Source organism: Temnothorax nylanderi, unplaced genomic scaffold, assembly GCF_030848795.1.
Source record: "Temnothorax nylanderi isolate EJ_2023f unplaced genomic scaffold, tnyl_v1.0 TNYL_tig0012_pilon, whole genome shotgun sequence".
In the NCBI taxonomy this organism is placed as follows: domain Eukaryota; kingdom Metazoa; phylum Arthropoda; class Insecta; order Hymenoptera; family Formicidae; genus Temnothorax; species Temnothorax nylanderi.
In genome coordinates this window covers 334363-356025 of record NW_027249074.1, presented here as the reverse complement: position 1 = coordinate 356025, position 21663 = coordinate 334363, and the positions used below count along the sequence as shown (strand labels likewise).

The 21663-nt window shown below is 43.0% G+C and overlaps 1 protein-coding gene and 1 long non-coding RNA gene across 2 annotated transcripts in view; one reads left to right on the top strand and one right to left on the bottom strand.

Annotated features, from left to right (window-relative positions):
- The window catches only part of Mid1 (calcium-permeable channel component Mid1), an 89222-nt gene extending 80248 nt beyond the window's left edge, over positions 1-8974 (bottom strand). The window contains exon 1 of the mRNA XM_071697394.1: positions 6896-8974. Within this exon, the coding sequence (XP_071553495.1) occupies positions 6896-8974 (2079 nt within the window). The remainder of the gene's footprint in view (positions 1-6895) is intronic.
- LOC139767786 (uncharacterized) lies at positions 1099-19112 on the top strand. Its single transcript, XR_011717223.1, has 4 exons — positions 1099-1555; positions 2078-2203; positions 18117-18230; positions 18518-19112. It is a non-coding gene; the product is annotated as an uncharacterized lncRNA (long non-coding RNA).
- The last annotated feature ends 2551 nt before the right edge of the window (positions 19113-21663 follow it).

Genomic DNA, 21663 nt, shown 5'->3' with positions numbered 1-21663 from the left:
TAATTAATTTTCGATCATTTTTGTTACATATTATTTGTACAATATTTGCTTATTTATATAATATTGTTTTACTATATTACATATAATATCATGCCTTTATTTATTATATAACATTCTATTTTATTTTACATGTATATCTTTATATATAATATATTTTTTACACTAATATAACGTTAATATTAGTTTAATTGTTTTAAAAGACATAAGAGTTAAATGTGTTGATTATTATATTATTTCTTAGGACAACTTGAGCTTACCAAACGATGCGCAGCAGCGGAGTTTTAAACTGCATTGCAAACTGCGCTGAACCTGTAAAATACAAATAAATCCAAATTATATTACGTTCAAGATAATCAATATTTGCAAGGAAAACTATTACACGCATCGAATTATTTGCCTTTGAGAAATATTTAGTAAAATTATTAAATATAATTAAAATCACGAAATAATTTCCAAAAAAGTGTTAAACAAAACTATTATATAAATTCCAAAAAAGAAGATTAACAAAATTATATAATTTTGGAGAGAGATCTCCTGCCTAAACAAAATTTTTTATAAAAGTTCTTATATTCCCTCTTTTATTTAAGTTATCTAAATAAATCATCGGTGGAAGATCACCGCGTTAATCGTGAATACGCAGGAATAAACGTTCAATACCGCAAATATAAATAAAATAATATGATATAATATATGCATACATAATAAATTTTACTCACCCTGTGGTTGCTTCGCCGTCGCCCGATGCCTCCTAGACCTTCCTCCTCCTCTCAAGTTAGGTTAGGTCGCATTTGCACACTCACTCGCGGAAACGCGAGTTAATTATCGCGTGCGAATTACACGATTATCGGGCAATACGACTCTCGCACGGCACTCCCGACGAATAATCCCGTTAATCGCGCGCGACGTACACTTTATTGAGAAAGGACAGGCGTCGAGCAGATCGCGCATGAATAAAACGCAATCTACTCGACGCCCGTGGCGAATTGACGGAGCAGAAGATTCTCGGACGATCGGGGCGTTCTAACGGGGATACAAACGCGAAATTTATGTCACGCTTTCGACAAACACGATATTAATTACAAATACGTTCACTAATTGAACGCGTCGCGACGCCGCTGGGCTCGGGAATCGATCCGCTTCGTGATCACGCTTCGCGTTCCGCCAAGGGCCGAGCCGGCCGAGCCGGCCGAGAGAGATTCGAACGTCGACAACTTCACACCGCGGCAACGACGCGACGCCGCGCGAAGGCACTACGCGAGTCGAGTCGGCCAGCCAGTTCGAGGCGCGAACGAACCGTTTGAAAAAACTTACACTCGCGATGTTATTCGAGCGCGCGAATAAATCCGCGAGACACAAATGCGATTAAACACGTCGATACATCGTTCCGTTACTCGAGTCGCACGATCCGCGATTTTACGTACTACTACGTCACGTAGTCGCGCGCGCCAACGACTCACGCAGTACCTACGCGGCGCGAGAGGGGGACGCGCAGATCATTCCCGAGTCGACGAGGCGCGAGGTGCGCGACGATCCCGCGAGAAACGGTCGTCGGCCGGTAAGTATAATATTCACTCACGAGACGTTGAGTTAGTTCCTTCAGCTCCTCCCCTCGCCGCGATTCCCGCGGATGAACCGCGCGAGACACTCACCGCGCGACGATTCGACCAGAGCCACGAAAGTCTCTGCAGCGCTTTCGACGCGAGTCGTGCAAATGGCGGGAATCGGGCGGGAGCTGCGTGATGGGCGAGCAACGCGACGCGAGACGGTTAGTGGAGAACGATTCATCTTTCTGAGACTCGCGGCACTAATCGCGGCACATTTCGCGGCGTTAGGAACACTGCACGGGGAGCGAGTCGCTCTGCTACGTGCCGCTTCGAGCGTCGGGAGGGGAATGGAATATGGAGAATGGACAGCGCGGCGCGCGGGGGTTGCGTGACGCGGCGTACGGCGGCACACCAACGCAAAACCGAGCGCCGAGCGGCAACCGCCTCGTCACCCGCGCCGCGCCGCCCCGCTAGTAATATTTGCGTAGTGCACAACGCGGAAATAACGTTACACTGCATATTTTGTGCCTTAGATTTTGACGGACCATCAATCGGAGTAATGTATCTCCGCATCGTCTTGTGCTTCGGTTTGGTGGACTCGTCAGCGTCGCTTAAGATAACGAACGCCGACCTGTGAAAGAGCTCTTGTTGGATTTTAAGTAAGTATTTCCAATACTTTTAAAATCTCGCTCGCAATCGAGCGCATTAATTAATAGATGTCGAAGACGATGAATTCGCGAAGCGAAGAACACGATGTGCGACGATAGTCTCATCGAGATTAATTGAAAGAGTAGGTATGTAGTATTAATAATAAACCGTGTGCATTAAAAAAAAGTACTTTAGAAAAGAGAAGGCAAATTTTTCTATATACGATTATATTTATTGTGTATATAATTCAGAGTTCACTATCAGAGTTTGATTAGAGAAGAAGCGCCAGAAATAATTAGCTGGTATGTTTATTTATTTTAAAAAGAAAAATTTATTTATTTCAAAAGAAAGAACGTAATTTATTTAGAAAATATATGTAATGTGATATACAGAGTGTCCAATAATTGTACGATACTTTAATAATGTATTCTGGATCAGAGAAAATTCTAAATAAAAAAACGTGATTTTACTAAATCAAGAAAATTAAATCGTTGCGAAAGATTTATCTTATTCTCTTATGTATTAAATTCATACAAATTTTATTTCTTTCGGAATAGAAAATTGGAGAGGGAAAAACAGTAAGAATAATAAATTAATTTTCGCAAATTTTTTTTTATAAAAACAAATAAATTTTAATTTTTAAGAAAATGTTACAATATTTTCTAAGTAAAGTAATTAACAAAATATTATATAATTTATTTCACGTAAGATTTAAACTTATTGTTAGCTATCATCTAATCGATATCAATACCCAGTACTTAAACATGAAAAAGTAAGAGATCAGTAAGAATTTATTTATTTATTTAAAAAAAGAAGAGCGTAATTTCTCTTTTGAAAATATATGCAATGTGATATACAGAGTGTCCAATAATTGTAGAATATATTAATAATATATTCTGGAAATAATTAATAAATTCTAAAGAAAAAAACGAGGTTTTAATGATTCAAGAAAATTAAATCGCTACGAAAAATTTATCTTATCTTTGTAATGTATTAAACTCGCACAAATTTATTTCTTTTGAAATAGAAAATATTGGGGAGGGAAAAACAGTAAAATATAATAATAAATTAATTTCCGCAAATTTTTTTCCGATAAAAATAGAAATAGATATACTTTAATTTTTATGAAAAACGTCATAATTTTTTCTAAGTAAAGTAATTAACAACAGATTAAATAATTTATTTTACATAAGATTTAAACTTAGCTATCGATATCAACTGAATACCCAGTATTTAAACGTAAGAAAGTAAAAAATCAGTTAAGCGGTAAAAATTTATATCGTCTATAAAATCTATTGCTGATGATGATAGATCGATACTCCATGTACCTAAATATAATTATGGATTTAAGAGTTTAACTACGTGATATTATCCTTAATTATTTAGAACACTCAGAAACTGTTGCGATTACTTTCTGAACATGATCGTTAAGATTTGCAATTAATAATTGCGAAATTTTACCGCATTTCTTGACTTAGAATTTTTTATTTTAATTGCAAAAGAATATGATGTGCATTAAAATATTGTTGACACACAGTGGTTTAGACATTCTATATATAGAATATGGATAATAATAGATGATGTATTTAATATATGTGAGCGAGAGTATAATGCATAGCGTTATCTGCGGAAGAGCGAACTCTGCGTTTTCATATGGAGTAATTGTATCCATTTTCTACCAATTTTACGGCAACGCTTGCACGGCAAAATATAATTCCCGCACAGTCCTAACAGATGGTCTATTCACGTCAAGAATAAAACAATCATTTTAGATGAAATTCTCCTCGTTAGTCGGGCTATGTTTTGCCGAAACGTCAGTAGGTAAATTTGGACAAATTTGCTCGGAGCGTCGCTCCCGTAGGAAATAAGATCATTCCGCTCTCTCTCGGTGGATGGAAAACGGGGACAAGGGAAAGGGAGTAAGGAGGAGCTCCCGACGATAAATTTAATTCGCTTTTAAGAGCACACTTTTCCGCTGGAAACGCTCATTAGTGCTGATTGTGAGGCAGCTCGTTCACGTTCTGCGGGCGCATTCTACACACGTCGCTATGCAGTTTGCCAATAGCGATGCGGTCTCGTCTCGAAAACCGACGAAAATCAATCCGCGTCTCGATCTCACGTAACAAACGAACTGAATTAAACGAGCAAGGATCGTATTTACCACAGCCGAACGCTTTAGATATATTTTTCGTAGTAACAAATGATATCGCGATAAGGTAACGAGATAAATTGGAGCGAATAAATTGCATAATACTCGAATAACCGCGATAATCAACGGGGGTAACACAACGCAATTAATTTTTCCAATGTATAATTATCGGCGGTGGCTGTTAACCACCTCTTTTACGAGCGTGTCGGACGCGTGTTTATCTAATTACCTCGATTGCAGCCTTATTGTATCGCTGACGATAGGGCGAATTAAGTCAATCAACGCAATCGAAGGACTGAATGCGAATCGATAAACGCGTAATTAGGCCGTTTCTGATGACGATCGCGCACGGTAAAAAAAAATACAGATTCGAGCCTACGACGAGACTAACGACTGGGAGGGATGTTGCCGATCATGAATCACGGGGTGCACTGGCTGGGCAGTATCATTATCGTGTAAACCACGTCGCGAGCGCATAATGCGCTCTCGTATTATTGCCGCTCATTGTGAATTACCCGCGCGCGCGAACTCTGCCACTCTCGTGTATGCTCTTGTATGGACGATGATAATGATGCGAACAACGCGGCAAGCGGAGAAAGACGGACGGTATACTGTCGGTTGGAAATAGTTTCGATGCTCGTTGAATGAATCGGACCGCGAATCACTAAGCGAGCAATTTATGCGTCGGCGTTATCGGCCGGACGAGGGAGAAACACCTGTTCGTTAACTCATTCGACGACGGAGTCGACGACGACGACGACGACGACGACGACGATGACGACGACGACGACAGCGGCGACGACGACAGAGTGTTCGCTTTCCAAGGCAAACCGCCCACGATTTACCATTCATCTGGAAATTAGTCCTGTCTGTCGTAGACACCGGGACGTCTATCGACAGACCACGCGCGCGACTCGAATAATTCGTCCCGCTGCAATTGAGCGCCATGGAGTGATATTTATAGCAGTGTTAGCTATGTTTATATACAAATCTGAGGGTAGAGAAAATCATGGATCTTCTCTTGCGGATTCTCTTGAATCCGCGCGCTCGAGAATACGGGCGCCCTCCAAATAGTCCAAATATAGTCGACCAAGCAGTTAGTCACGGTTGTAAGTGTCCAAGTTAACAGCGTGGCTGCTCGACTTCGCGCATTTCGAGATTTATGCGTCTAAAGACGTACACGTGGAAGATCTACGCGTTTAGATGAGACGCTCGCGGCGAAATCTCGTGGAAACAGAGTCTGAGGAATCTCTCCACGGTTCTTCTAATCTCAACGAATGCCTCATATCAAATTATGATACGTAATGCTTCGCATAATTTACGCGTTCAACTTAACGGCGAACGGCGTAAGGCACCGCAAACCCGTCTACTGTCTCTCTCTTTCTCACGGTGCCGCGAGGAGATCTCATGGTGAAATGCCGTGAGTAAATTTACTACGCCCCATATTAGACACGAGGGTGATACAAACTCCCGGGAACAGCCCGCGAGAATTTCCAACAATTTCGCTCACGCTCACGAACGCTTGCGATCGCGCAAAACTCTTTTGCATTCCAATCAAAACGGATTAACGCGCATCCTAATCGCTTAATTGTTCATAAATAACTGCATATGAGCGATATGTCACAAATACGGTACAAGCCCGATTTTGAAATATCATGAATGTTGGCAAAGCTCAAATATAACTAGCACGATATGAGCATTACTTTCAAAACAATTCTATGCACACGTGTTTAAAACATCCGAGAGAGAGATTTATACATCTATAATAACGATTAGCTGCAGAAATTCAGTGTGTCATTCAGATTGTAGTAGGCCTAGTAGGGTATCGAATATTTTACAATTATACGTATAACAGAGAGATAAAGATGGTTAAGTTTATTAAATTGCTAATAACGGGTAAAAGTAATTAATGTCTCGATTTCTGTCCAAAATATATTTTAAATACAGTTTATTTTTTCTACCAGCTTTTTCCAAAATAGAGCAGGCTTGAACTTTTAAATTTTCAACCGTGAAAAATATTGCAAATTACTTACGATTTATGACCTTTTATAGAAAGCTAAAATAATTTTTTTCAGAAACATCACGCGCGACAAAGCGTACGAAGCGTATAAATGTGTACGAATAAATAAATTCAATACACATTTACGATTTTACGAAGTTAATATTTATGAAATACTAAAATACATAAAATCTCTATATGTGTACTTCAATTTGTGCAAAGATCCTAAAAATATCGAACGTTCAAATTCACTATCATCCCGCATCATTTATTTATAAATTTACGAAGTTAATATTTATAAAATATTAAAAAACATAAAATACTCTGTACCCCAAAAATGTCGGACGTTCAAATTCAGTATCATCCCGCGTATCGTTCTGTCATTTATACGTAGGTGACAATGTCCTCCAAATTGACAAAGCGATCCACATGAAATTCGCGCATCTAAACGGTTCTCTCTCTCTCTCTCTCTCTCTCTCTCTCTCTCTCTCTCTCTCTCTCTCTCTCTCTCTCTCTCTCTCTCTCATCGTGAATATGTGGAAATTGCCCTCTTACCTTGCAATGGGTGCAGTTGTGGATGACGGAGTACGGCTGGGCGCAATCGTAGCGCTGCAGTACCTCCTCGAATTCGCAATGCAGCCTCGCGGCCAGGGCATCAACTTGCAACAGCTTGTCCAAGACATTATTGCACTCATCGTTGCCTTCTAGCACGTTCTCTAGCACGCCGAGCGGACCGCCCGGCGCCAGGGCGTTGAACACCGCGTGCTCGCAGCAGTGCCGTAGACGTAGCCGACGCAGCAGATCGGTATTCCTCGTTTTCTTATTCTTTTGACAGATGATCTTCTTGTGCGATTCCTCGAGATATAAAAGGCACTGTTCCTTCTCCTCCTTCTTTTCAGCGGTGCTATATTTATCACCATGTCGACTGCCGCTCTCGCCTCCGTCCTCGACCCCCCTATTTATCTCCATATTGTAGGTCTTCATTATCCCGGAAGCGTTTTCGCATGGATTCGGGCAGTACTCGGGTATTTCCCGTGCTCCACAGCTACCCTGAAGATCGGTCGGCGCTGGTCCCGCCAGATCGCAAGCCGACAGCCAGGGATTTATCATGTTCACCTCCCAAGTGTATTCGTTGTAGGGGTACCGCTGCTCGGAATTCTCTTGATCCGACTGTTCCTGTTGCTCCTCCTTCTTCTGTTGCTGCTGCTGCTGCTGTTGCTGGTGATGACGATGACGCTCGCTATCGGTATTGTGATCGGTATCGCTACCCTGAACGTATTGTTGCGAATGCTGGTATTGGTGCTCGATGACTGTCGACGACGAGAACAACGATGGGTCCGGCGGTGTGGCGTTACCTCGGTGCGCGGGATTCTTGGCGTGCGCGAAGGTCGGGTTCTGCGCGAAAGTCGAGGTGAGGTGACCTGAGGGACTGCTCGAGCACAGGAGGGGCCACGCCAGAAGATACAACACGAACAGCAGCAGCCTGTAATAGCTTCTGCGTATACGCGGCTTGTCCCCCGTTCCTCTTGCTTTTTCTCCTTCGCCTCTTCCTTTTCTCCTAGTGATTGGCTTTTGGAACCAGGCAGTGTTATCGGTACGTCTCCTCTCGTTACATCTTTCTCTCTTTCTTCGTCCTTGCCCTTCGAACACCTCGTCCATTGTCGGGTACCCGCAACCATAGTCATCGACGCGTTCGCGATCCTTCTTCCCGTCAAACGAAGAGGATTGCGATGCCCACTGATCACTCTTGAATACACCACGATTACTCGCATCCATCTCGGTGCGGATGTAGTCCTCGCGAGGCGCGTTCTCGTCCGCGTTTTCATGTTCGTATTCGTTACGCGAATTATTCGAAACACTAACACGCGCGTTGTCATCGTTTTCATCTTCCTCGTATTCGTCACGGGTCTCCTCGGACCCACCGTGGGTTCTCTTACGCTCGCAATGCGCTTGTCTCTCGTTGTCATCGTCGTCGTCATCGTCGTTTTCTTTATCGTCGTCGTCGTCTCTGTCATCGCTATAGGCAGTGTAAGCATGCACGTCGACGAAAGAAACGGCCGAGGTAGCCACATCGGGCCCGTCCTCGGAGATCGCTCCGTTCCCTCGTCTTCTTCGTGACCTTCTTCTTGCTCTTCGAGCGAATCGCGGGGCCCGTCGTCGTCGCGGCGACGAACGATCAGCGCGAAGAATGCGTGTCCGCGCGCGCAACGCGTCGCTATCATTATCATCCTCGTCCTCGTGATCGTCCTCTTGGCGATTACGTGTGCGCGCGCGCACCTCGCCGCGCGAAGCGGAATCGCGAGAGATGCGAAAGGCAGTGGCAGTTCCGGCTTTCTCGTCGGGTCCGTGCCCGGCCTCGTAGTGTCGGGCTTCGTGATGGTGTTGCGCGGCGGATACGCCACCGTCGTCGACGACGCGATCGCGAATCGACTTGGGAAACGGCCTGGACGACGCGTACGAACGACACGCGGCGCGGTCAGACCGTATGCACTCCACGAACGAGATCGATGACAACGACGACGACGACGATAACCAGAGCTGCTGCTCTTTCTCCTCCTTCTGCTCCCTTCTCTTCCCCTTTCTCCATTTTTTCGACGTAGGTGGTCCCGTGAGTCCGAACGGGTCGAGCCGCATGGGCGCGACGGGATAATCGGGGACGCTAACGTCCCCGACGTCCTGCCGTCGTCGTCGCGCTCCTCCTCGTCGACGTTCCTCGGCGCGCACGTTCGTAGCCGTACGACGCGACGTGCTTCGCCTTCCTCCAGCAAAACCGACCGATCTTCTCGCTGCCGCTGCCTCCTTTCCCTCGGTATCGCGCACGCCGGTTGATGACAAAAAAGATGACTCGCGATGGACTCGTTGCGTAGATGATCCGTGTCGCAGCCGGGCTGCTGCAGGAGGCCCCGCATCGCTGCCACCAAATCTGAGGCCCGCCTCTCGGCACGCGCTCTGTTCCCCGACACTCGACTCTTCGTGCTCCCGGAACGCCGTACGCGGAGCGACCCGTGACGCTGCTGCTGCTGCTGCTGCTGCTGCTGCTGCTGCTGCTGCTGCTGCTGCTGCTGCTGCTGCTACAGCTGCTACCGTTATTTCCGGTACGTCTGCTGTGACACGACGCCAGCAACGCTGCGCAACGTGACCGTTCAGGCGACTCCGCTTCCGAATGTTTCCTCGAAGATATATCGGAGATATTCTTCCGCCACTCGATAACTCGCGCCAGATTTTCCTCACTCTCCCTCTCCACTGTGCAGCGATACACGTCAACGCCTTCCTGGTCGGGTGATCGAACCTCGACGTATCTTCGCTCTCGACCGGAACGCTCTTCCCTCGTTTCCGTTTCTCTTCTCGTTCGCGTCCCTCGTCGTCGCGGTGACGGGCAAACTCGCGCCACGATAACCCGCGTCGTCGTCCACCCCGTCGCTCTGTCGGCGAGCGACCACTCGCCGGGGTGTCCCCGCTGTTCGATGATGTCAGCCCCGCTCGTGCGTATCCCGGACCAGTCGCCCAGGTGCCTGCCTGAGCGGTCCGGGTTGGCGGGGCCCTTAGAAGTTCCCCTGGACCAGCGTACCACGGCCGACCGAGACGGCGGCGACTGCAATAGTCGCGGCTGCTGCGGTGGTTGCGGCGACGACGGCAATACCGGCAAGGAGCTCTCTCGACGGCGACAGCAACAACGGCAACGCAACGCGTTCGTAATAATCCACCACCTCCGCTTTCGTTTCTTCCTCCTGCCGCGCCACCTGCACCTCTTGCACCACCTCGTGTCTCTCGTTGGCCTGGCGGTGCCTTCTCTCCCTGATGATGATGATACTGCTGCTGCTGCTGCTGCTGGTGCTGTTGCTGTCCCCGCTGTGCCAGGTGTTGTGCACCACTTCCGAGTGAGCGCGACGACGCCGGCGGCGGCGGCAGTTCTCGACGCGCGCGACGACGTTGCGTGTATCGAGGACAACCTGATGCGAAAGCACCTGAACAACACCCGCTTCGTCGTCGTCGTAGTCCCCCTGCCGAGGCTCGCGAGCTCCCAGTGCGGGGCACCGAGGTTCATGCTGCATCCTGAACGCCCGGCTACGTACCCTCCTCCTCCTCCTTCTCTTTCTCCTCTTCCTCCTTCTCCTTGCACCCTTTGCTGCTGCCTGTCGTTGCCGATGATCACGGCCGGTGGTGGCACGACAATACGCACCACCACGACGATAACGACGACGACGACGACGACGACGACGACGACGACGACGGCGGCGGCGGCGGCGGCGGCGGCGGCGGCGATAGCGGTGACGATGACGCGGACGACAGCGGCAATCTGTTCAGAAATCGCCGCACCCGAGATCTCATGGACGCATCCCGAGGTCACTGCGTGTCGGTAACCGATCAACCAACCCGACCCGAACGTCACTAATACAGAGATACAAAGGCGCACTCACTCGAATCGCGTCAGAATCGCGACGACGACGAGAGATGAACACACGGCGATTCGAACTCGACACAGCAACATTGATGTCACAGTGATTCTTCAGCGGTGGTTCCTGGGCGAGAGAGGGAGAAAGAGTGAAGGTTATGGCGTTTCACCACTCAAACCACACCATCGCCACCGCCACTCTCGCGTTCGCCTATACCCAGAAGACGGGATGACCAAATTAATTACGCGTACAGAGGATTCACGCGCAAAACCGGAGGGCGCACTTTTTCTCTCTCTCTCTCTCTTTTTCTCTCACGGTTCTCGATTACGTTTTCGAAGAAGGGCGAGAAAGACGACGATGACGAAATATCACGGCGATGACGATGAGTATGGGCAGACACCAGCGGGTATCTCGCGGTCGCGACGAAGAAGGAACGTACGAAGGGGCATTATTAGGATTAGGACATCGTCGTCATAGCGAGGATTGCCGCGACGCTGGAGGTACGCGCTGGAGGCCGCTCCGTGCTGGCGGTGGTGCTCGGGACCCTGCTGCTGCTGCTGCTGCTGCTGCTGCTGCTGCTGGCACCACCGTCGTCGCATCGGCGCATTGTCACCCCCGTGTGTGCAGCCTTGTCGCGGCGCTCCTCTGCGCCCGACGATTCCACTCTTGGATCTCGACGATGGACGGCGGCACGCGCCACCGAAGAATAACGCTTCGCTCGGACGGATCCTCGTCGAAAAGCTCGTAACGTGGTGACGACGATGATGACAAAATCGGAATTAACATCCACTCGTCGCGTTGCGGGAAAAATTCTTCTTGTTCTCGGTGAACTGTGGGATCTATCCTACGCTCCGCTTACGACGTTGTTTTTATCAATTCTATTTTTCCGATAGGTTCTCTTTGGAGTAATGTTACCTACTTAGGAGATTATCTCGTTTTTCTCTCCTTTTTCTCGCATCTCTTTAACGCGCTTGTAATACCAATATGCACACGTGCAACAATCTAGCACATGCACGGGGAAGGGAAAGGCGATGTTCTATGTATGTACGCGTAAGCACGTTCCTCCTCATCAGCGCGATCGTTGTCGGGATTACTGATCTATATTGGTAATTGATACATTTGTTATATAACATTTGCCTCTCTCTCTTTCTCTGGGATGCAATACCATTGCTTTGCGCGCGGGGGACCCCAATCCTCCGTTAGCTATTTATTCTCCACTCCACTCGCTTGATGTGCTTCGACGATCGTAATCCACGATCGCAAATATCGGGTACGTCGATCGCGGACGGACGTTCGCGAGGGGAGGAGGCGGGGGAATGAAGATGAGAGAAAAGAGACAGGTAGGGGGTGTTGTTCGCGCGACACGAACGACGGCTTCGAAAGGGTTACGGCGAATCCACTCTGTTCGCGCCCCCCCGAACGGGGGAGGGTTAGACCCGCGGCGGGTGCGTCGGGTTGCGCGGCGACACGACGCGGATCCGATGTATCCGGATGTTACACCGAGGTGGAAGTAGGTGTGCTCTCCCCTTTATATCCCTATCTTGGCTCTAAAGGACGGCGAAGGCGACGGAGGTGGCGGAGACGGCGGTGACAGTAACGGCGGCGACGGCGACGACGGTCGTACGTCGGAACGGGCCCGGCGACGTAGGAAGGGACGACAGGGAGCACAGTGGGCGAGCGCACCAGACTAATAGTAGGACACACACACACACAACATGTACACACCACTCTTCGCTCGCTCGCTCGTTCGCTCGCTTGCCCGCTCGCGCGGTCGAGCGCGCGCGCGCGCGTTTTGACACGACGTACGAAGAAGAAGAGGAAAGAAGAAACACCGCGGAAGCGCGATCCGCGCCGACACCAGGCACTGCGCGCTAGCTCGTTATCGGCTAGCTCCTGTACTACACGGACGTACCCGAGGATCCCTCTTGGAGAGACTCGTCGCAAAACTTCGGGGGAGAGCGCCCTCTCTCTCGCGCGGATCGTGTCCCTCCGTGTCGCGCTGTTTAGCGCGCGCGCATCACGCACCCTTTCGCCGTCCACCCCTTCCATCACGCTCCCTTCTCCGTTCTTTCGCCAACCCCCGACAACCCCCGGTACCCACTCTTTGTGTCCTCTACTCTGCCTCCCGTTCTCCATCCGCGTCTCTTTCCTGCCTGTCTATCCGCTTCGGCTACCTTCTCCCTCTCGCGCTGCGCGCTTATCCTTCTCTCTCTCTCTCTTTCTCTCTCCCTTCGAAACCCCATCGACCCCTTCTATCGAGAACTTGCATCCGCTCTCTCTTTCTCTTTCCCTATCACCCTTGTCCCCGCGGAAAGAGATTTGCAGGGCGGATTCTTTCTCCTCGCGGAAGTCGCGCCACCTGCGTCCTCGTTCTCGCGCCCCGTGGCAACGCTATTCCCTTTTCTCGACGGGGGCACCGACAACGTTAATGGGACACGTTCTCCAACGAACGTCCGATCTCCCGATCTTCATGATCGTCGTCGCAATATGCAGCATTCAATGTATCTGGATTTCTGTGTCTCGTGCCCGCGAATGTTAATGACGACAACGTGATGGGCGTCATCGAGCGCAAGCCGCCATCTTCGTTCTCGCGCCGCTCCCCGTCCGGGGACGGCGGCTTCGAGCGTTTCCATCCCCCCATGCGATCGTTCCCCTTCGCGTCCCCATACTCTCTGCATCCCTCATCAACCCTTCGTCCATACAGCCGCGATCCTTCTCGCTCATCATCCCCTTTCGCTCGCCTCTTCCTCATCTTCCTTCGCCCCCTTCTCTCTTCCTTCTCCTACGATCTCCGTCTCTCTCACACCTCGAGCCGCATTAACCATTCCTCTCCCTTCCTGTCCATGTCGCTCCCTCCCCTCTGTTTTCTTCTTTCAGCCACCGCCTACCCCTGACGCATACGGCGCTACACACGGTTTCCGACTTTGCTACCTTCCCCCCTCGTTTTCTCTGATCCCCGAGTTTCATCCCCGCGGAGAGCTCTCCGCCAGCCTCTACTCCGTTTTCTTCTCTCTAACTTCCTCTAACGTCGTCCCTCCTCCTTCTCATCCTTCTTCTTCTCGTCGCTGCTACCCTGCTGGTTCGCTCACTACCCGCCCCTCCTCCCTTCTCAATACCGACGAACGAGGCGCTCGCCGAAAAAAAGAGAGAAGCGAAGCCGGCCCAAGTACGATCCTCGGCTCTCTTGCGCGCGTGGCGCAGTATGGATTTGTGCTCGTTCCGAGATTCGAGCGACCATCCGAACGACCCGAATATATCGACGGTGGCGGCGGCGGCGGCGGCGGCCACGGCCGCGCGCCGCGGCGCGCGTTATATACGCTTCGACTTCGATCGGCGTCGAGGTCGAGAGGCCGAGCCGAACCCGAGAGGGCGAGAAAGAAAGGGAGGAACAGAGAGAGGGAGAGAGAGAGAGAGAGAGAGAGAGAGAGAGAGAGAGAGAGAGAGAGAGAGAGAGAGAGAGAGAGAGAGAGAGAGAGAGAGAGAGAGAGAGAGAGAGAGCCCGCGAGAGATCGGACCGCGCACGGTCTGAGCTGACTTTGCAATCGTCTGGTCTCGGCTTCCGATTATGAGGAGCGATGGATGCACCGTCATTCTTCGTGGGGCTCTCGAACAGTATAGAGACCACCCTCTTATTCTAGGAAACGCTAGACTCGAGAAGATTCTTGCGGAGCTAGCGCGTATACACGATAACGCTTATCGGTGAAAGAACATCGCCGATTCAACGATTCTAAACTGAAATTCGCGGTTTATAAAGAAATTCGCGATACTTAACTGTTATAGAATTAAAGGGAAAAAATACAGAAAGAAAGAGAGAGATTAAAATAAAGTAGCTATTAGAGCAAGAATTGTTAATTCTCCATATGTATATTTTACATGTACATCTCATTATAATTATATATTTTTTATAATATAGGATAGCCACGTGGAAAAGAAGTATGATAATAATAATATTAAAATGAAAAAGAAGATATCCTCAAAATAGCAGAAGTATTCTCTTTTCTATTAATAGTATTATGGAAGTTTTATTTATAAAGCACTTTGTGTAGCTTCTAACAATTTTTCAGGCTTGTAGTTTTCTTGTTACTTCACGCGTAAAATGATGTGTGTGATAAGTACCTTGCTCATCATATATCGGCGTAATTTTTTTTACAAACATCCATTATCTAATTCGTCTTTTTTCTTCGTCGCTCTTTTATGAGGAACGTATATTTTTTCAACTAGACTATCTCATTATATAAAATATATTATAATTTTTATTTACGATCGTGTATCCGTTGAAGAATTCAATTGAAACTAATTTTGAAACTTGATACAATTCGATCAATATATCTTAAAAGTCAATATGATATTCGTAATGTCATTTGTAATCACTATTTAACTAAAGAACACTTAGATGAAATTTGTCTTGAGACATAGTCTAAGTTCTATTTCTCGTCAGGAAAATTTAATAATCAATTCTTGAGAGAGCATTGTACGTATTCGTATTAATAGTCTTTAAATCATGTATGCACGGAGTATTGAATTGGAAGTAATTGCATATTGTTTAAATGTTATCCGGAGATATTTTTGAGAGCATGATTTTCACTCACGTGAAAAGTCTGTCTTGTGATTTAAAAATAGATTTTTGACATTTTTTTTCCCCTCCGATCCAAAGAAATATTTAATAATCCCCATTATGTTATTTCAGTTTCCTGATGTAATATTACATGACAATCTTTTTGTAATGCATATTGATCCATATGTAAAACGAATTTACGGAAATTATTAATTTAATTTAATATTATTACTTTTTTCCAATTTTTTAATATTTTACAAGCATTGAAATTATCTCATTTTAATAGATAAGTAAGATTAAGTCATGAACTTTTTAATTTATTAAAATCTTGATACACAACACTTGATTTACTAACATTACACAATTTTACTTTTCTCAGATAAAAATATTAGAAAAAGCAATAACAATGAATTAATTTAATAATAAATATATTTATTTTTATCAAAATAGATACAAATATTCTTTAATTATACATTAAATAATAATTCCTTCTAACACAAATGCTAAATCAACCGTGCAAAGTTTTATTTAAAAAATAATAATTATTATTATAGTTTTTGTTGAAAATATATTATTATTATTAATACATTGTATAATTTAATATTACACATTTATACATGTATCAATCAAATTGCGTATTTATTAAATTATAATACAAGTTATAATATTTCCATTTAAAAAAATGTTCTCAATTGAATGAAATTATCGTTTTAGATAACGCTAACGAATCTGTAAAATCGAGCGTAAAATTTGCGATAATAGTCTGTTCATTAAAATGTAAGGAACGGAATATATTCAGCGGTATAGGTATTACAATATTTCTGAGACACTGTGTAAAATGTTATTGTTATTGTGTTTACTAGCAGCGAGACGGTTGGCACGCGGCGACAGTATTTGTTTTTTCGTAGAGTACTTACGCGCCGTACGCCGCGTCGTAAACCGCGCCACGTTTGTAGAAAGATCACCGTACTATCATTCCCCTCCCGACACTCGAAGCGACAGGTAGCAGAGCGAATTGCTCCGTGTGAGGTGTTACTGTGCCGCGAAATGTGTCGCGATAACTATCACGACGATACCATAGGTATTAGAAAGATGAATCGTTCTCTATTAATTGTCGGATTATCCGTCTATACGCTACTGATTGACTTACTGCTTGCGAACGTAACGAGATGCTATATAGTCGTTCGACGCAAAGCGGGTCTTTCGCGTGGTTTATCCATAAAGATTGGAGCGAGGGGAAAATCAGAGCACTAGATTAACGTTCCGGTTTAACGTCGCGTTTTAACGACGATTTATCTAACGATGATTATTTCTTAAAGGATAATTAAACTTGAATGCGAAGCGCTTTTGCATCAAAAGCGCGGACTAATACGCGAATCGACGAATTGCGCGATTTGTATGATGGAATGCGCGGATCAAGTGATTTAAGTAACGGAATGCAGTGATGTGTTGACCGTTTAATTGCACTTGTATCTCGTGGAATTTATGCGCTCGAATTGTGTAGCAAGCGTGTCTCGAGTGCATTTTCAGATGATTCGTTCAATTCAGTTGGTTACTGAATCGACTCACGTTGTACCTGCGCGGAGTCGATATGAATATTGTTGATGCTCGAATCTCTCGATAAATTTATATTTAGATAATGGAAGAATGCCATAATACATCGCTTCATTTCGGGAATGTTTAATAAGGCATCGCATCATTTTACTAATTTTATTTTTTACTACCAATTTTTAGCTGTAAGAAATATATTTTTTACTTGCGACAATTAATTCGCTCTCAATCGCGTTACCGTGTGAGTGCTGAGTCGTGATCGAGTGTGCAGCGAAGGAACTTGGATGATGAGGAAAAGGAGGCATCAGGTTTATTGGCAGGGCATCGTATCGATGAGTTTTTTTTCCATTAACTTAAGATGAAGTAATAGATCTATGAATATATCATGATTAGATGTAACATTTCACAGATTTATATTGCCTTGAAATGGATGGGCAGCTAGGACAAATTATTACAAATATTTAACCCTGGAATAGATGTAATCGCTCGTCGATTTATTGTGCACATAAAAATGCACGAAGTTCATAGGAAAGAACTTATAATTAGAACTTATAAAAGAACTTATCGATGGATTATTGCCGGATCACTTACTTGCATATTTTAATGTTACTTGCATAATAATTACAAGGGGCACAAACAGTTTGAAATGTACACAAATTTGCTTCTATAGAAATAAATAAAAAGACAAGTAAAAAATATAATTCTAATATTAATATATAATATTAATATATTGTAATTGATTACATTTTTTTTAGTTCAGTGCTTCGATAAATAGTACAAAATAAAAAAAAGAAAGAAATAAAATAAAACTGTAAATAAGTAAACTGTTGAATATTTTTGAAATATAACATTTTTATTTAATTTTATTTCCTTCGTGATATTTATTTTATAGATAAAAATCGGAGTAAAATATTTATTCTACTGCAGTATACACTTACAAAATAATTAATAATATTATGTATAGAGTAGAGAAGAAGTTTTGAAGTATTTAAATGTGTTAGTTTATTTTCTCTTCCTTTTTTTCCCTCAAATATCATTTAAATAAAGTCTAATTTTGTAAAGGGCTTGCGTCTCTATTTTCCATCAGGGTTAAATATTATATAAATTGGTGCAAATGAAAGAAATATAGAAATCTTTTTAATATGTTTAATTTAGAAACACTTATAGAAAAAAGAAAATAATATTTTAGCATTACGCAATATATCTTAAATAATTGAATAAGAAGTTCAATGCGCGTAACAATTATTTAATTGAATCGTTTATTTATATGTTTCAGAAAATAAGGAAAGAAGCATTATCGTATCGAGGGAATTCAAGCTGACGAACAGAGATAGCTTGAGAGGAGGAAGAGGAGGCCTATAGGGTCGGGTGCCGGCGGAACAACTTTGCGGTAAATATTATTTTTAATTTTGTGTAAAAATAATTTTTTTTCCTGTTTATTCTTGCCATTTTATTTCACTATAATTCAGAAATAATAATTACAAATGTAGAAGTAATTTTCAATTGTTTTTTAAAAGTTTATTCTTGTAAAGATCTTTTTCAGAGAATGAATAGTTATTTATATAAATATCTAATTGAATAATGAATAGAAATTTCGATGCGCGTAAAAATAATATTTTGAAATATTGGTTTTCTTGAATGCTATTTTAATATGAATTTTATATTTGTATGTTACAGAATCTACGTAGCTACGTGGCAGATACAGCTCCGCTGCTGCGCATCGGGGTCGGTGAGTGATGAATTCACTTATTTATTGAGGTAACGGATGTGTGGCAACTTATTAAATATATATATATATATGTATATATATATATATATGTATAATACCATATATCTAGATGCATGTATGTAATTTTATAATAATATAAAGATGTTACAGATTAGTATAGGTAAAGCATTCCATATATTCGTTGCCTCAAAATAGATAAGTTAGAAGCAGATTAGGATAAGTTTAATCCTAGATCCTCTTTATTATATTTATATTGCATTTATTGATAAATTTAGTGTGCACATGCGCAATGTACTCGTATGCACACATTATATAAAGATATAGGTTTTTTGAAAAATTGGGAATACCATGAGATAATACCATGACATAATAGAATTTTACTTATTAATAATTATATTAATTAATAATATTACTTTGTCAATATTAGTATCAAATATATCAAAATTTATTAGATTTTAGTTTTATTATACGTATAAATTATATATTTTTTTACAAATACTAACTTACTTAAATTTATTCATGGTATTATATATCTTGTAATTAGCAAAGAGAAAGAATAAAATATTTGTATATTTTTATATATATAGATATAATAAAGAAAATAAAAATGTATAATAAAATTAAAAAATGAGTAAAAAATAATTAAAGTAAATAATATTGTTATAATATTAAAAAATGATTGTTACAATGTAATAAATATTGTATTATTTTTATCTATCTCTTTTTCCCAAATATTTATTTAGGATTAAACTTTATACAAGTTAGTGCAAAGAAGTAATATATATGTATAGATATTGCTTTCTAAAAGATTTTTTAATTAGCATTATGATTATATAGGTATATATATATAGGTATATATTATACTAAATGAAATAATAACAAATATTTTAGTATCGCGCAATATATTTATTGATCTCGCTTTTTCATAAAAGACATGCTTACTCTATTACAATTATTATTACTTATTTTAACGCATTAACTTTAGCCTAAACTGTTATAACTTATTCATATGTAGTGATTGATAATACTACTTACTGTATAAAAATATGGATTTTATACCAGTTAAAGTAGTAAAGTGTGACGTGAGATTCCATATATATTTTGTTATGAAATAGAAGAATTTATTTCTAGTAATTGTTTAAGAATTGATCAGTTTCTCATCACTTAAAAATTCTTGATTTTGAAATAACTAGCACCACAGACGCGCGCTTCGCGCGCGCTATTTAGCTTTAACATTATGCTATTACTATTACACTATTAATTTCTTGATACACACAACTGTCAAAATATACGATGACAGCTGCAAATGAAGTAAGCGCAGCGAGAAAACCAATCAGCATCGCGGAAAAGCGGCAACAATAAATTCGACTATCGACTTAACATGCCTTTTTTTATATAGGATATATACGAAAAATTTTAATAAGTACAAAGTATACAAAGAGATGTTTTTATCTATTCTCTAATTGTGAAGGAAAATTATTCCTTTCGGATCTTACGTCATTCTTCTGAATTTCTCATCTCTGCATGCTTTTGAGATGAGATTCAGCAACGAATCGTTCGAATCGTTGAAAATACGCACATGGGCCTTGGATTCTGTCGAATGGCGCGTCTAGCAATTTTCAAATATTTATTTTCAAATTCAAGTTGCGTTGTTTATATTATAAAATTTAATATAATAATTAATGTAATATAATATAATAATTAAAAGTTTAATATAAAGTTTATACTGGACTTGGTTAAATGGCGCATGTGTGAATGGTAGCGGTGAAAGTGCGTTGTGCGATTTTAGCTTTGTTTCTGGGTTTAAAGATTAGTATGTGGCAAGTAGGGATAATGGAAAGATAGGGAGTAAGTAGGGGATGCGATGAGAATGAAGGGAGATATAGTAGGATGCAAGTAGAGAAAAGTAGTATAGAAGTGTTTGTGGAGAACGTGGTAGGATGAGGTTATGGTGACGAGTCAGATAGGCGGTAAAGGTGGTAAAGGTAATGTAGGTAAAGTAGGGAAGGTTTCGACCGATGATTGTAAAGAAGATTGTATGATAAGTGATTAGCTAAGGAGCCTTCGGTCGTAAATTAAGCATAGGTTAAGAAGATAGTTAAAGGGTTGACAGGTTGAACTCAGAACACAGGTAAATTTTAGATTGGGAAAATTAGATTGGGAAATATAGGATCAAGAATAAGAAGAGGAAGAAGAGGTAAGGGGAAGAAAACAGAGAAGAGGACAAGAGGTAGGTGAAAAAGCGCTGTTATAGAAGAGGTTATACGAAACAAGGAAGGATTAAATGTGGAGAGGATTATCGAAGAAGAAAGAAGAAAAAAGTAGTCGTAAAAGTAAAAGCTCTAGAGTCACGGGTTAATGGAAATAAAAAGAAGGAAGGAGAAATAAAGCTAGGATACAAGGATTGGCGGGTCCAGAGGAGTTCCAGGAAAGGAAAGTAAAAGAAGAAAAGAAGATAAGTAACTGAGGAAGGGTTAAGCCAATGATGAAGAAGAGAGAAGATGAAAAGAAGAAAGGTGAAGGAAAGCTATTGGCATATTCCTGAAACAAGGATTGGCGAAACTGATCTGCGTTGTAGGAAAGGAAAGGTAAAAGAAGATGGAAATAGGAAAAGGAGTAAACGAGGACACAAGGCTTGGTGAGAGAAGGAGAAGAAGAAGAGGAAGGAAATGTGGAAGGAGAAAAATGAGAGGTATGAACGTTACAGTTTAAGAAAGGACGCAGCAGTTTTCTGGAATTTTTAGAATATTTGAATGGCACGGATGCGAACCCAGGTATATTAGTTATGCAACGGCAGATACGAGGTACGAGAAGATAACCAGAGAACGCGCGCGCGGAGGAAATAAAGATTGCTCCAGAGGGAACGAGAGAAGAAGGGCTAGGAGGCAATTTATTAGGAGTGGAGAGGTGCAGCGCTGAGGAATTTGGCAAATAAGGAAGAGGAATGGAGCGATTTGAGGGTACAGAAGTTTTTTGAGTTAAATTAGGAATGAATTCAAAAGATCAGGAAGATTAGGAAGATAATACATTGGAAGAGAAAAGAAGAGGAGGGAGGGGCATACAGGGAGGTGTGATGAGTTCGGTAGGGCATGGG